This window comes from Heptranchias perlo, unplaced genomic scaffold (assembly GCF_035084215.1).
Source record: "Heptranchias perlo isolate sHepPer1 unplaced genomic scaffold, sHepPer1.hap1 HAP1_SCAFFOLD_60, whole genome shotgun sequence".
Taxonomy (NCBI): domain Eukaryota; kingdom Metazoa; phylum Chordata; class Chondrichthyes; order Hexanchiformes; family Hexanchidae; genus Heptranchias; species Heptranchias perlo.
The window spans coordinates 1,050,996-1,067,708 of NW_027139623.1; the positions used below are offsets into that span (position 1 = coordinate 1,050,996).

At 46.4% G+C, this 16,713-nt stretch overlaps 3 protein-coding genes across 5 annotated transcripts in view; 2 read left to right on the top strand and 1 right to left on the bottom strand.

Moving 5' to 3' along the window:
- LOC137316675 (zinc finger protein 271-like) overlaps positions 1–16,713 on the bottom strand; it is a 114,167-nt gene that overhangs the window by 15,517 nt on the left and 81,937 nt on the right. The window lies entirely within an intron of this gene.
- On the top strand, positions 1,606–2,092 carry LOC137316743 (histone H2A-like). Its single transcript, XM_067980601.1, has one exon. The coding sequence runs from the start codon at positions 1,606–1,608 to the stop codon at positions 1,993–1,995; it is 390 nt and encodes a 129-aa protein (XP_067836702.1). The 3' UTR covers positions 1,996–2,092.
- On the top strand, positions 8,398–16,710 carry LOC137316710 (zinc finger protein 229-like). 3 transcript variants are annotated; one of them, XM_067980553.1, is made up of 3 exons: positions 8,398–8,655; positions 9,257–9,343; positions 15,190–16,710. In XM_067980553.1, the coding sequence occupies exon 3, from the start codon at positions 15,452–15,454 to the stop codon at positions 16,544–16,546; it is 1,095 nt and encodes a 364-aa protein (XP_067836654.1). In that variant the 5' UTR covers positions 8,398–8,655; positions 9,257–9,343; positions 15,190–15,451; the 3' UTR covers positions 16,547–16,710. The 3 variants fall into 3 exon arrangements, with proteins under 3 accessions (XP_067836654.1, XP_067836656.1, XP_067836655.1); XM_067980555.1 differs by lacking the exon at positions 8,398–8,655 and adding an exon at positions 8,693–8,713; XM_067980554.1 differs by lacking the exon at positions 8,398–8,655 and adding an exon at positions 8,753–8,880.

Consider the following 16,713-nt stretch of genomic DNA (forward strand, 5'->3'; position numbering starts at 1 on the left):
ATTCACAAGATAAACTGACAGGGAACGTCAGCGAAATGGCAGAAATATTGAGGTTTGGGGACATCTACTGGCCGGAAGCAGAACTGCAACAGTTCGGAACAAATTGCTGAAACCGGACAATGTGCAGTGTGAGCGTGATTGTGATTGGTGGCAGGTATTAAATCTGATTGGATATCTGAAGAAACCAATCAGAGCGTGAAAGAAAATGTGTTGTGTCATCACGTTCAATCGTCCAATCACAATCATTGCCTTCTCCATACCCTTATTACCATAGGGCTGTGGGGCTGCCTATTTAATCCGAGCTCGGAGCGGATTTGGGTCATTTCTGGGTCTGAAATTGATTTTGAAAATGCCTGAGGACAAGAAAGCAGCTCCCAAGAAGGGCGCCAAGAAAACCTTGAGTAAAGCACCAGCCAAGGGCGGCAAGAAGCGGAGAAAGTCGAGGAAGGAGAGTTACTCCATCTACGTCTACAAAGTGATGAAGCAGGTTCACCCAGACACCGGCATCTCCTCCAAAGCCATGAGCATCATGAACTCCTTTGTGAACGATATTTTCGAGCGCATCGCTGGTGAGGCTTCCCGCCTGGCCCATTATAATAAACGGCGCACCATCAGCTCCCGGGAGATCCAAACTGCCGTGCGCCTGCTGCTGCCCGGGGAACTGGCCAAGCACGCTGTGTCGGAAGGGACAAAGGCGGTGACCAAGTACACCAGCTCCAAGTAAAACTCCACAATGTACTGAAAAAAAACAACGGCTCTTTTAAGAGCCACCCACAACCTCTCTGAAGGAGCTGCATTTCCTATATATTTACGTAGGATTGTTCTAATACTGTAATATTATTCCAATCTTATTATGAAGTGATACTGTAACTGCCCCGTTGAAATCCCTAACCCATAAACTGATCCGCTCCTTCCCCTTTGCTTCGCTCTTAAAGCGTTACAATTCTGTCTCACTCCCTTCGTGTTTCATTTAACTGTAAGAATCCAGTCTCCGAATGTTTACTAGCTGATGTGAAAATCCTCACATCAACAACAAACCCACCCCTTGCAGAAACACAGCGGAATCGGGGCAGAATGAGAGCTCCGTCCGGGTCCGTCTTTTCACAGAAACACTCCCGGCCCTGTGAGAAGGGACCAATCTATAACGTGTCACTTTTATAAAGACTAAATTGAAATGTGTCCCTTCACGGAATGCTGTGAATGGGGATTTAGTCCCGTTCGGTACAGTTTGAAAGCGATGGTAGAATGAGACATAATTTAAAGCAGGTTTTAAAATAGCGCCAGCGATTGGTGACGGGTAGCGCTGAATAAGACAAGATAAAAAGAACGGGTTTAAAATCTTGTGCTCAGGGCGACATTGATCGAAATCCGGTCCTTTACTACACTGAAATTGGCGGGCTTTTTGAAATTCATCAAATTCCTGGTCTGACCGTTGAGGCCGGCAAATCCCGCCCTCTTCTGTTTCTCAGCTATCTGATTGGTTAATGAAATAGGCAAATGAGGTGTATTAAAGAACAACCAATCAGATGATCTTTCTGTCTATAAGAAGGGTAAATACGGAAATCATTCTTCATTCTTTGTCAAAGTGTTTGTGAGATTGTGGAAATGTCTGGAAGAGGAAAAACTGGCGGTAAAGCTCGGGCCAAGGCCAAGTCTCGCTCATCCCGGGCCGGACTGCAGTTCCCTGTGGGCCGTGTTCACAGGCACCTGCGAAAGGGAAACTACGCTGAACGTGTGGGTGCCGGAGCCCCGGTCTATCTGGCTGCTGTGCTCGAGTATCTGACGGCTGAAATCCTCGAGCTGGCCGGCAACGCGGCCCGGGACAACAAGAAGACCCGCATCATCCCCAGACACCTGCAGCTGGCCATCCGCAACGACGAGGAGCTCAACAAGCTGCTGGGACGGGTGACCATCGCTCAGGGTGGGGTGCTGCCTAATATCCAGGCCGTGCTGCTGCCGAAGAAAACCAGCACTGTGAGCTCCAAGAGCAAGTAAAGCGACCAAGATTTAATCTGATAACCCAAAGGCTCTTTTCAGAGCCACCCACTGTATTTATGAAAGGGCTGGTCACTGTCTGTCAAAGGACTTGATTCCGATTCGAGAAACTAACAATAACTTGTTAAATACAAATGATCCATATCGGTCTGTTGCAGTACTCGCTTCCGGACCGCAGATGTCGCCAACCTCCAATAGATTGAATTTTGCAGTTTGTCTGGTGAATGAGACAAAATACCAGAACCGTCAGAATTGTCAACTGGGCGGGTGGGATAGAGAAATACCAGGGACGCTTAATATTATGGACAGTCCCATTCTCGGACAACACTGGTTCAGTCTGTGTTATTTTACGCAGATTTGTACAACAGATGCTGACTGATGTGCTGTTTATTGTATCAGCGATTGCTGAATTAAGAATGTGAGTGAAATTTGTGTTTGGATGTGAGTGAGGTATTTATTCTGTCCCTGTCCGTCTGACATCTGCTCCCTCCCCTTTATACATTTCCCGTTTAAGCAAATTGCTCACGTCCCTGCCATATCAACCCAGGAGATCACAGCTCTTTCCATCGCCGATTTGGTGGCTCTGAAAAGAGCCTTTGTTGCACTTGGTGCTGAAGCCGGGTCGGGTTTAGGCGCGCTCCCCGCGGATGCGGCGGGCCAGCTGGATGTCTTTGGGCATGATGGTGACTCGCTTGGCGTGGATGGCGCACAGGTTGGTGTCCTCAAACAGCCCCACCAGGTAAGCTTCGCTGGCCTCCTGCAGGGCCATGACGGCCGAGCTCTGGAAGCGCAGGTCTGTCTTGAAGTCCTGAGCGATCTCTCGCACCAGGCGCTGGAAGGGCAGTTTGCGGATCAGCAGCTCAGTGGATTTCTGGTAGCGGCGGATCTCCCTCAGAGCCACAGTGCCGGGTCTGTAGCGATGAGGCTTCTTCACTCCGCCCGTGGCTGGAGCGCTCTTCCTGGCCGCTTTCGTCGCCAACTGTTTGCGAGGAGCTTTCCCGCCGGTCGATTTGCGCGCCGTCTGCTTGGTCCTGGCCATTTTCTGAACAGATCTCAACACAACCTGAGACACAGAGACTGTTAATACGGAGCCAGCTCTGGGGCCGCCTTTTAAAGTGTCTAAGAGGATCCGCCCCTGGCCTCTGATTGGCTTCAGTCCCACACCCAGTCAGGGAGGGATCGCCCCTGGACGATGATTGAACCGAGCTCAGTCAGTCAGACCGAAACGGCGGGAGATATTGGGCCCCAATTGGCTGAGCTGAAATTAATCTTCAATTTCAAAAAGCCCGCCAATTTCAGAGCATCAAATAACAGTTTCAAGAAAATCTCATTTCCCTCCAGCAATTTAAGAATCTCTCTCTTTATAATCTCGAATATTTCCTCGCCCTCAGCTCAAATCTCAGGCTGTTTCACATTCCGGTTCATTCTCTGATCTGTCTGTAAACGGGCGGGAATAAAGCCCCGGTCATTGCTTTCCGTAACGGGACAAAGTCCAGCTTCAATTTCAAAAATCCCGCCAGTTCCGGCCCCGTGAACCGCTCCTCAAACAGAAACTTCACATCGAACTGATAATTGAATGAGGGCAGGAAATAAAGACCGAGCAGAGAGGACACAGCGGGAGAGGGAGTGAGGAGGGATTTTACTCTGAGCGGAGAATGTAATGTCTGGGGAAAGAGTCTGCATCCCCGCCTGTTCATTTATACCGTGAAACCGGGAATTCCGCTCCTTCTCTCGGGATGGCCGAGAACCCGGGCCGTTGTTTCTGATCTCCCTGTACCGAGTGTTGGGGAATCTCCCTATACTAATTAAATATCAGAAACTGATTCCCCATCCCGAGATCTTTCCTCTCCCCGTTCCCAGGTCAGTACTCTCTCTGTGAGGCGGTGGGTGGCTCTTAGAAGAGCCTTTGTTTTGTGTCCGGTTTGAAAGGGTCGAGTTGTTCAGCCGCCGAATCCATAGAGAGTGCGGCCCTGCCGTTTCAGAGCGTACACCACATCCATGGCAGTGACCGTCTTGCGCTTGGCGTGTTCAGTGTAGGTGACCGCGTCCCTGATCACATTCTCCAGGAAAACCTTCAGCACCCCGCGGGTTTCCTCGTAGATCAGACCCGAGATCCGCTTGACACCGCCACGGCGAGCCAGGCGGCGGATGGCTGGTTTGGTGATCCCCTGGATGTTATCACGAAGCACTTTACGGTGCCGCTTGGCTCCGCCTTTGCCCAGTCCTTTGCCTCCTTTACCTCTTGTAAACAATTTTACAACACCAAGTTATAGTCCAGCAATTTTATTTTAAATTCACAAGCTTTCGGAGATTTTCTCCTTCCTCAGGCAAACATTTGCCTGAGGAAGGAGAAAATCTCCGAAAGCTTGTGAATTTAAAATAAAATTGCTGGACTATAACTTGGTGTTGTAAAATTGTTTACAATTGTCAACCCCAGTCCATCACCGGCATCTCCACATCCTTTACCTCTGCCAGACATGATTATTCTTCACTCAAATCGCTGCTGAATGAATAACAAACTTATGCTGCTTCCGTTTTTATGCAGCCTGCCCCGACCTGACTGAAACAGGCACAGGGTAAGAGAGGGGGGGGAGGAGACAGAGTTAGATATTAAACAGGAAGGGGAGGAGACAGAGTGAGAGATCAAACAGAGAGGGGAGGAGAGATTCAGAGTGACGGACAGAGCGGAGAGCGGCCTCTGATCTTCCAGCTCCACCTCCAGCTTTCTCCGCCCGCCAATTTCAAACCGTTTATCGATAATAGAACCGAAACACAGCGCTCCGCACAAACCCTTACAGACTCGGGCTTCATATTCAAGGATTTCCAGAAACCCGGAGCTTTTCAATAAGCCCCGTTATAATTAACAGTCAGTAATATTCCTGCCTGAATACAGTCCCTTCTATAACAAGTCAACCCGCCTCCTTCCATTTCAGTCCCAGACCCGATTCGATCTCCCCACACATCCCCTCCCAGACGGGTTCAGCAGTTTACAAACACTTTATTCCAGCTGATTTGGAGAATCTCATGTGTTGGGGTTTGAATTGTGATAGCTGCGGATCTCCGCCAGTTTTACCCTGTCACCGACTCTCGCCCTGAATCTGGAAGAAAAAATGAACTGTGACTGGAGCCGAACACACGCAAGTTCCAGTGAGGCCCGGCCCGGACATCACATTCTCTCTATTTTATTTCCGACAGTGGGGGTCGGGCGGGGATAGCGAATGTCAGCGAGTCACCAGGACCCTGGGTTTATTTGAAATGATTTCTATCTGAAATCTGAGCCAGGACCCGGGACAGGAATCATCTGATTCCGGGATCAGCTCTTTTCTGAGAGACGTGGGTGGCTCTGAGAAGAGCGGTTGGGTTCAGATGGTCACAAGTTGCACTTGATTTTTTATTTCTTTTTGCCCGCTGCTTTCTTGGGCTTTGCTGACTTCGGCTTGGGCTTGGCCCTCGGTTTTTCCACCTTCTTCGCCTTCGCCTTCACTGTCTTGGGGGTCTTGGGCTTCTTCGCCGCCGCTTTCTTCTTAATTGGTGATTTCGCCGCCTTTTTCCTGGTCGATTTCTTGACCGCTGGTTTCTTGGCCGTTAATTTCTTGACGGCTGTTTTTTTGGCCGCTGGTTTCTTTCCGGGAGATTTCTTGGTCACTTGTTTCTTCACCTTCTTTACCACTTTTGCCTGGGTTTCCTTCTTAGCGACTCTGAAGGAGCCCGAGGCGCCCGTGCCCTTGATCTGCACCAGGGAGCCTTTTTCCACATTTCTCTTGATACTTAATTTGATCTGGGACCGGAGCTTCTCCACATCCAGGCCTTTGGTCGCCAGAACCTTCTTTATCGCGGCCAGGGATATCCCCTTGCGATCCTTGCAATCCCCCACAATCTTGAGGATCTGTTCTCCCAACGGGGGACCGGTGGTCTTGGGTCGGGGAACCGCCTTCTTCTTCTTCGGAGCCTTGGGTGGAGCGGCGGCGGCAGGAGGTGCCGTTTCGGCGGCTGCAGTGTCTGTCATGTCCGGGAATCTGCAGAAAACCTCTCTTCCAGTCAGAGCTGGGTGAGAAATGAAACGAGAGGCGGCGGCACAGAACAACTTAAAGGCACAGAGCGGACGGGGCGGAGACATCCTGCTCTCAGCTCACGGCCCCTCCAGCCTCTCTGTGTTTCTCTCTCCTCTTAAACTCCCCGATTCCAATTCAAATCGGGCACTCCAGAGTCCCAGACTAGCCCCTTCCCATCTCTAACACCGGGATGTTTGCTGTCGATAAACTTGCACCGGAATTAAAAGCACCAGTTTCGATTGAAACCCGTTTCATTGCTGCACTGATCGCGCTCTCTCACCCGATCGCTGACATGATCTCCGTTTTTCGGCTGAAATCTTGAATTGATCTGAAACTTTACCTTAAATTTCCACTTCGGAGCTCGGCAGTGGAGGAGGGTTATCCTTTGACAGGGATTTTTAAAAATTTTACTCAAAAGGGACTCGGAAATCCGGCGATGAGACCGGCCACACAAACACAGTGACATTAATCTAACCCGCCCGCCCCTTTAACACACTCTCTCTGACACAATGTTCACATCTTCACATTCACAGGACAAACTGTTCGCCAGATTGACAATTCCCGGGACAGGCTTTCCTCCCCGCTCGGCCTGTGCTGCAGATTCTCGGGGGTTAGTTGTCGTTTCCCAGCTCAGTAATTGTTAAACACTCTGAGGCCGGCGCTCCTCACAGTGTCTGATCCCCAGATTCAGGGACAGGAGCCAATCACAGCTGTGGATCTGATTATCCATATCTGGTTTTACATTATTATATTATTCACACTCAGCAATATGTTTGGTTGAGACGATAATACAAATTATCCGCTCTGGGCTCCTCCAGTCTCTCTGTCTTTCTCTCCCTCCTCCTGAACTGACTGACAGACAACAGTAACTGGTGTCCTATCCGTCCCATTCTCAACACCCAGAGACGGCCAGTTACTGAATAAATTCAACATTCATAGGCAGTCCAGTGTCAGACAGTTACAGACTGTTTCTCTCCACCTTTCCTTACTGGACTGGAGACTGATAAATGCACCGTCAGACCGGCTCATACAGAATAGAAGGGACAGTGACCGTCTCACCAACAGCACCGGAGGTCTGTTCACAGACACAGAATTAGTCTTTACCTTCCAACAGGGTGTTCATGTTACGCTCAATAACACTATCCCGCTCTCATGTACAGCGCTAGAGATAGAGAAATACAGACGGACAGATAAAGAGACAGACAGAGACAGGGACACAGACAAAGTATCATTCTCACACTTCCTCTCAGTGTGTCCGTTTCACACTCAGCAAACAGTATCCCACCTTCGTGCACAGCGCCAGAGAGATACAGACAGGCAGAGTATCAGCCATACGCTTCCCATCAGTGTCTCTGTATCACGCTCAGCAGCAGTATTCCACCTTCATAAGTTGTACAAAAGAGAGAGAGAAACTGACCTGCAATGTCCCGTTTTCACCCAGTAACAAATTGGAAAATTCTCCATTCCAATTGCCATTCCAAGCTGGAGTGACAGAAGATGAAGTCTCATCTCTCACTGATATTATTTCAGAGACAGACACATTATTAATCCCACTCTCAGGGACAGTGTCACGCATTTAACCCTCTCTTGCATGTTGTACCCTCTGCAATTTTGCAGCTCATGGCCCTTCTGCATTTCTCTCAGTGACCGAGATTTTCACTCCGATTGAAATAATCTGGGACTGTTGCCGTCAAATATTAATCCGACACGGTCCCAGCAAATACACCGACTCCCACTTTCCTCCCATGTTTCTCCAGGATGAAATCCTCTCATTTCGAGGATTTCATTTTCACATCGTTCACCTGACGAAGGAGGAAGCCTCCGAAAGCTTGTGAATTTAAAATAAAATTGCTGGACTATAACTTGGTGTTGTAAAATTGTTTACAATTCTCCAGGATTGGTTGGAGGAATCCGGCCTCCAGATACGGAGTCACAAGTTTCTTTATCAGTAAAGGGACCAAGAATGAACAGAACCAATTGGCTCATTTCACAGCCGCCCACTTTATCTCTGAAAGACTCTTTTCCATCAAAAGATACCGAGAGAAACAGCAGGGATGGAAACATCTAGTTTAATAGTTAGAGATTGGAAAGTCAGTCTGGATTCCAGCGTTAGGCACTGGTGGAATCCCATCTGTTTCTGATTCTGGTGCCTGTTCCTGCACTGCCTGTGGACCCCATTCCCTCTGACCTTTCCCCCAGACCCACTTCCTTTGCTCAGACTCGGAAAAATTCAAATTGGGGAAAGTTTCCATCGATTTTTGTATTGGGAATTAAATCAGATATCTGCGCATGCGTGACGCAGCCCCGCCCCCAGCCCTGGTCGTCGTTGAACGGAAGAGCGCATGCGCGCTGCCCTCCCCCAGCTCGGCCTGTGGGCGCCATTCCCTCAGTGAGCGGAAGAAGATGGTTTAAAACAGCCGGGAATGGAGAGATCACGGCCCCCGGGGGAAGGGAGCAAAGAGCAGCCTCGTTACAGCAGCTCATCGCTTCGGGACCGTGTCCGCAGATGGGCTCAGAGATCGGCATTGAGTCCGGGGGAAGGTCAGGGGGAGTCCGGAGGCTGTTTGTAAGATGCGGAGTGGATCAGGAACTGGTCCCGGAACATGGAGTGAGCGGGGGAAGGGAGAGGTCATTCTCGGGCTGTGTGTGTACAGGGTGTGTCCAGGGTAAGGGAGACAGAATGGGAAGAACCTGCTATTTAAAATCATTGCAGCTTTCTCTCCCCAAATCAGTAGTGAATGTTCCTGGTTTAGTTCCAGTCTCACCCTGTTACTGGACAGTGAACAGTCAGGATGTGGGGAGTTCTACAAGCAGTATCTATTGCAGGCATCAGGTGAGAAGTGTGAAGGACACATTTTAAACAGCGGTTGTTTGGTTTGGGGTGAACGGCTAGTCCCATGGGAGAGGAGTTGAGAAACCTGACCTGTACAAAGGTCCCTGCCCCATCGGGTAGTCCCATTCACGGATCAGTGCAGGGGTTGTGTTGTGTCTGGATGTCACTAAATTGTTATAAAATCGTCCAACACACCGGGTGTGCAGAAGCTGAGTGCTGCAGTACTGCAGTGGAGTCAGACATAGACACTGTTTGTATCACTGGTTTTCATTTGTGGATATTCAAAATGATCATTAACAGAGATATTAAACTGATCACTTTTGTATTTTCTACCTCACCTGTTCCTGAGTAATAAGAGATAATTTTCTTTCCACAGGCAAATCCTTGAAGGATCCAGAATAAATGTGATGTTTCCTCCACCCGAGGCAAAAGAAACAGTGCAGCCAGCTCCTTCTCACACACAGTAAGTACATTATCACACACACAGAGCACGGAGTCACAGACAGGTCATCAGTTCCACAGTCTCAGATAGCAGAAGTAGTCAGTACCACACTGATCCCAAGACCCAGAGACACATTTTCAATCCAACCATCAAACAGAGCAGGTGAAGTAGATACTGTTCCATTTCTCCCAAACTCAGTTCCGCTGACAGGGAAATACAAAAATCCCAGTCAAAATCACACTCTCAGATTGAAAGGCACTGTGTCAATCTCACAATTGGGCAACATTAAATACCAGATAGAAATCACACATGGTACCCGATTGAAAGGGACAGAATGGACCCCAATAATGTACCCTGAGATTCGAATTGAATACCACCCCACAACTCACAAATGTGAGTTTAATACATGCAGTATCCATTCGATTAATGTATCATGAGGTAAAAACTGCAGACATGTCCAAAACTCATGTAGAGTATCAGACTGAGAAATGTTGTGACAGTCGAACCTGAAAAACAAATGAGAAACCAGTTTATAATACACATAGTATGAGATGTAAATACACAGTATCAATTCTATTAGTGCACACTGAGATGCACATCACATTCCAGCCCAAAAATCTCATACAATATTAGACTGAAAGGCACAGTATCGATTACAATAGTACAGACTGAGCTGCACATTGTATACCAATTCCAAAATCACTATATCAGTTTGAAATATATGTTATCATTCACAATAGTACACAAAGATATTGATTTAATAGTAGTCCAAAAAGCACACAAATTATCTGATTAAAAACCTCCAGCACCAAATCCTAAAGTATATCCATATTTACCAATTAAATGAAAAAAACTATTTAAACATGAAGATATTAAAGCTGCAGTATTGAACACCATAATGTAATCTGAGACAATAATTATAGACAGATGCAGAATAAATCTCACACTCTGATGGTACCAATGTTGACAGAGAATGTATCCCAAACTCTCATAATGTACCAGAGACTGGCAGATAAAGTATGAATCCTACACTCACACAGCATCAGAGACTGTACATATCAAATGAATCGCAAACTCAAACACACTACTGACAAGATACACAATGAATCCCACACAGTATCACGGACTGAGAGATACAAAATGAATCTCTCAGTCACCTACATTAGTGCAGGCTGAGTTACAAATTAGGGACCAGTCCACAATTCTCAGTGTCAGATTGAAAGATACAGTACCAATTCCATTAGTGCAGACTGAGCTCCATATTAATTACCAATACAAAAGACCAATGCAGATTCAGACTGAAATATACAGTATTCCATTTATGCAGACTGAGCAACACATTGTATATAAGTTCAACATGTCACCATGTCAGTTTGGAAGATACACTGTATCACAATTGTGTTCACATTGATGCAGATTTAATCGTAGCCAAAAAGTGCAGTGATTCTCTGATTATAACCTACAGCATCACATTTTAACGTACATAATTACTTACCACTTAAACACTGGGAAAAATTATTTATACATTTATGTATTAAAGATACAGGTTTGAATGCCATGCTGTGAAATGAGATACAAATTAGATACAGATAAAGAATGAATCTCATACTCAGATCCAGTGCCAGAGACTGACATAAAGAATGAATCCCTCACTCATACAATGTACCACTGACTGACAGATACAAAATGAATCCCACACTAACATACAGTAGCACAGACTGACAGATACAGTATATATATCACTCATATACAGTATCAGAGATTGATGGAAATGGAATGAATGTCTCACTCACATGCAGCACCAGAGACTGACAGATATGGAATTAATCCCAAATTCACACATGGTGCCAGAGACTGACAGGAACAGAATGAATCTCATTCAGATACAGTACAAGGGGCTGACATATATAGAATGAATCCCACACTCACACACAGTACCACAGGCTGACAGAATCAGAATGAATCACAAAGTACCACAGTCAAACAAATACAGAATGAATCTCTAAGTCAAATCACTGCAGACTGAGTTATACACAACATGCCAGTCCAAAAATCTTCGTGTCAGATTGAAAGATAATGTATCAATTCCATTAGTGCAGACTGAGCCAAACATTATATAGCAGTCCAACACTGTCAGACCATATCAGACTCAAAGATACAACATCAATTCCATTAGCATGTACTGAGCTACATGTTACACACCAGTCCAAAAATCTCATACAGTAACAGACTGATAGATACATTATCAATTCTATGAGTGCAGGCTGAGCTATATATTACATTCCAGTCCAAAAATCTCAGTGTCAGACTGAGATACAGAATTAATTCCATTATTATAGACTGAGCTCCACATTATATACCAGTTAAATAATTTCACCATGGAGAGATTGAAAGGTACATTATCATTCACAACAGAGTTCAGAGATGAAGATGTAATACACTCACAAACATTGTTTGATTAAAGAAAATCCAAAAGTGTATCAATATTTACAAATTAAACACTTGATAAAAAACGGCATATACTTTATAGTATTAAAGATATAGTTTCAAATACAATAATATAAACTGAAATAAGAACACAGAATGAATCCAGACTTGCACATTGTCTCAGAGACTGAATTATAGAATAAAACCCAGACTGAGATAAATTGGCTGAGACTGACAGATACAGAATGTATCCTAAACTCATATACAGTATCAGAGACTGACAGATACAGAATAAAGCCCACATTCACATGCAGCACCAGAGACAGACAGAAACAGAATGAATCCCACACTCACACACAGTACCAGAGACAGACAGAAACAGAATGAATCCCACACTCACACACAGTACCAAAGGCAGACAGATACAGAATAAACCCCATACTCTTGTGCAGTACCAGATACAGACAGGTACAGGATAAACCCCACACTTATATACAGTATCAGAGACTGAAAAATACAGAATAAACCGCACACTCATATACAGCACCAGAGACAGACAGAAGCAGAATAAACCTGACACTCGCATACAGTACCCGTTACAGACAGATACAGAATAAACCCCACACACGTACAGTACCACAGACTGACAGGCACAGAATGAATCCCACACTCACACACAGTACCAGACACTGAAAGATACAGAATAATCCTCACATTCATATACAGTACCAGAAACAGACGAATAAAGAATAAACCCCACACTCATTTGCAGTACCAGAGACAGACAGATACAGAATGAATCCCAAATTCACACACAGTACCAGAGACTGACAGATACAGAATGAATCCCAAATTCACACAAGGTACCAGAGACTGACATACACTGAATAAACCCCACACTCATTTCCAGTACCAGAGACTGACAGATACAGTATATACCCCCCACTCATTTGCAGCTCAAGAGACTGACAGATACAGAATAAACCCCACACTCATATACAGTACGAGAGACTGATAGGCACAGAATGAATCCCACGCACACACAGCACCAGAGACTGACAGATACAGAATAAACCCCACACTCATATGCAGCACCAGAGACTGACAGATACAGAATAAACCCCACACTCATATACAGTACCAGAGACTGACAGATACGGAATGTGTGAATTTGGGATTCACAGTATCGGAGACAGACAGATACAGAATAAACCCCAAACACATCTACAGTATCAGAGACACACAATTACAGAATAAACCCCACACTGACATACAGTTCCAGAGACTGACAGATACAGAATAAACCTCACACTCATGTACAGTATCAGAGACTGACTTATACAGAATGAATCTTATACTCACACACAATACCAGAGACTGACAGATACAGAATAAAGCCCAACCTCATATACTGTACCAGAGACAGATAAATACAAAATAAACACCAAACACATCTACAGTATCGGAGATAGACAGATAGAGAATAAACACCACACTCACACACAGTACCAGAGACAGACACAGAATAAAAGCTACACTCACACACAGTACCAGAGACAGACAGATACAGAATAAAACCTACACTCACACACAGTACCAGAGACAGACAGGCACAGAATAAACCCCACACTCACACACAGTACCAGAGAGTGAAAAATACAGAATAAACACCAAACTCTTGTACAGGATCAGAGACTGACAGATACAGAATAAACCCCACAATCATGTAAAGTGCCAGGAAAAATTGTTTGGTTAGTGAGTGTCTGTAAATGAAGGAAATATGTTGTCTGGTAAGGGAGTGTCTATACATGAAGGAAAAACGGTGAAGGGTCAGGGAATATCTATAAATGAAAGAGAAATGGTGACAGGTCAGGGATTGTCGAAAATGAAGGTGAAATGGTTTCTGGTAAGGGAGTATTATAAATGGGAGAAGACATGGTGACAGGTCAGGGAGTGTCTAAAAATGAAGGCGAAATGGTGACGGGTGACGGAGTGTCCATAAAGGAGGGAGAAATGGTGACAGATGAGGCAGAGTCTGTAAATGATGGAGAAATGGTGACTTGTCAGAGGGTGTCTGTAAATGAAGCGGGAATGGTGACTGGTCCGGGAGTGTCTGTAAATGAAGGAGGAATGGTGATTGGTCCGGGAGTGTCTGTAAATGAAGGAGGAACGGTGATTGGTCCGGGAGTGTCTGTAAATGCAGGAGAATTGTTGACAGGTCAGGTAGTGTCCATATCTGAAGGAGAAACAGTGATGGGTCAGGGAGCGTCTATTAATGAAGGGAAATGCTGACGGGTCAGGGAGAGTTTGTAAATGAAGGAGAAATGCTGAAGGGTCAGGAAGCGTCTATAAACGTCGGAGAAATTGTGCTTGATCAGGGAATGTCTGAAAATGAAGGCGAAATGGTGACTGGTCAGGGGGTTTCTGTAAATGAAGGAGGAATGGTGATTGGTCAGGGGGTGTCTGTAAATGAAGGAGGAATGGTGATTGGTCAGGGGGTGTCTGCAAATGAAGGAGAAATGGTGACTGGTCAGGGGGTGTCTGTAAATGAAGGAGAAATGGTGAGTGGTCCGGGAGTGTCTGTAAATGATGGCGAAATGGTGATTGGTCCGGGGGTGTCTGTAAATGAAGGAGGAACGGTGATTGGTCCGGGAGTGTCTGTAAATGCAGGAGAATTGTTGACAGGTCAGGGAGTGTCGACATCTGAAGGACAAAAAGTGATGGGTCAGGGAGTGTCTATTAATGAAGGGACATGCTGACGGGTCAGGGAGAGTTTGCAAATGAAGGAGAAATGCTGAAGGGTCAGGGAGCGTCTATAAATGTAGGAGAAATTGTGTTTGATCAGGGAGCGTCTGAAAATGAAGGAGAAATTGTGATAGGTCAAGGAAAATCTTTAAGTGAAGGAGAAATGGTGACTGGTCAGGGAGAGTCTTTTGCCAAAATTGGGAGATATCACAGATGGACGGCATACAGGCAGCTATAGGGAGGGACATTGTGTGGAAATGAGGGGCAGAGCATATACACACAGCCAGAGTCAACATATTCAGGAGAGGAGAGGGGAATCAGTGAGTGTGGAACTGAATCCAACCAGAGTCAGCAACTTCAGGGGAGGAGAGGGAGGGGAACCAGTGAGTGTAGAACTGAACCCAGTCAGAGTCAGCACCTTCAGGGGAGGAGAGGGAGGGGAACCACTGAGTGCAGAACTGAACCCAGTCACAGTCGGGATCTTCAGGAGAGAGAGAAAACTTAAATAGAAGGAAAAATGTTGGAGGTGGTGCGATGGGTTTGGGTTCCAGCAGAGGGAGGAGGGTGAGTGTGTGGGACGGGGATTTACAGTCTGGGGGAATGAGCGGGAAGAATGTTCCACAGGAACTGGAATTGCCTGTTCTGAATTTCTATCCTGTATTCACAGTGAGGACTTTCGTTATCTCCTTTTACAGGGTATTACAAGGGGCGGATTTGCAGACGAGAAACTCAAACCAAACATCACGTCAAGATCTGACTCCATTCACCAGCACCTGAAGATTATCGGCCTTAAAATATAGGAGAAATGTTGATCTGTTCGATCTGTGGAAAAGATTTCAAACATCACTGTGACTGCAATAGCAGCGAGACACACACACCCGATTGAGAGTGTTCCAGTGCACTGACTGTGGGAAGAGCTTTCACCAGTTACACAGCCTGAAGAAGGACACCCGCACCATGGAGAAACCGTCGAAATGTGGGGACTGTGGGAGGGGATTCAGTTACTCATCCCGGCTGGAAACACATCGACGCAGACACACTGGAGAGAGGCCGTTCACCTGCTCCGTGTGTGGGAGCGGATTCACTCAGTCATCCCACCTCACTGAACATCAACTTGTTCACACTGATAAGAGACTTTTTAAATGTTCTGTCTGTGAGAAGAGCTTTAAAAGAAAAAGTGATCTGCTGACACACCAACGCACTCACACTGGGGAGACGCCGTTCACCTGCACTAAGTGCGGGAAGGGATTCACTCAGTCATCCAACCTGCTGACACACCAGCGAATTCACACTGGGGAGAGGCCGTTCACCTGCTCCGTGTGTGGGAGCGGATTCACTCAATCTTCCCACCTCATTGAACATCAGCTTGTTCACACTGATAAGAGACTTTTTAAATGCTCTGTCTGTGAGAAAAGCTTTAAAAGAAAAAGTGATCTGCTGACACACCAACGCACTCACACTGGGGAGAGGCCGTTCACCTGCTCCGTGTGTGGGAAGGGATTCACTCGGTCATCCAGCCTACTGACACACCAGCGAGTCCACAGTGGGGAGAGGCTGTTCACCTGCTCCGTGTGTGGGAAGAGTTTCACTCGATCATCCCACCTGCTGAGACATCAGCAAGTTCACACTGGTGAGAGGCCATTCACCTGCTTCATATGTGGGAAGGGATTCGCTCAGTCATCCACCCTGCTTACACACCAGCGAGTTCACACAGGGCAGAGGCCGTTCACCTGCTTCATATGTGGGAAGAGATTCACTCAATCATCCACCCTGCTGACACACCAGCGAGTTCACACTGGGGAGAGGCCATTCACCTGCTCCGTGTGTGGGAAGGAATTCACTTGTTCATCCGGCCTCATTGAACACCAACTTGTTCACACTGATAAGAGACCCTTTCAATGTTCTAACTGTGAGAAGAGCTTTAAAAGAACTTGGGATCTGCTGAGACATGAACGTATTCACACTGGGGAGAGGCCGATCACCTGCTTCGTGTGTGGGATGGGATTCACTCAGTCTTCCCACCTGCTGAGTCACCAGCGGGATCACATGTGACTGCAGGGGTTGGATTCTGCTGTTATTGCTGATGTTAATCACATCCAGGACTGAACCATGTTCATTCTGACAGTTGGGGTTTGTTTCTGATGTTAAACTCCAGCCCAGTTAAAGGGATTATTAATATTCTGTACAAGTGTCAAATTAATCAGCTTTCTTTCAAACAC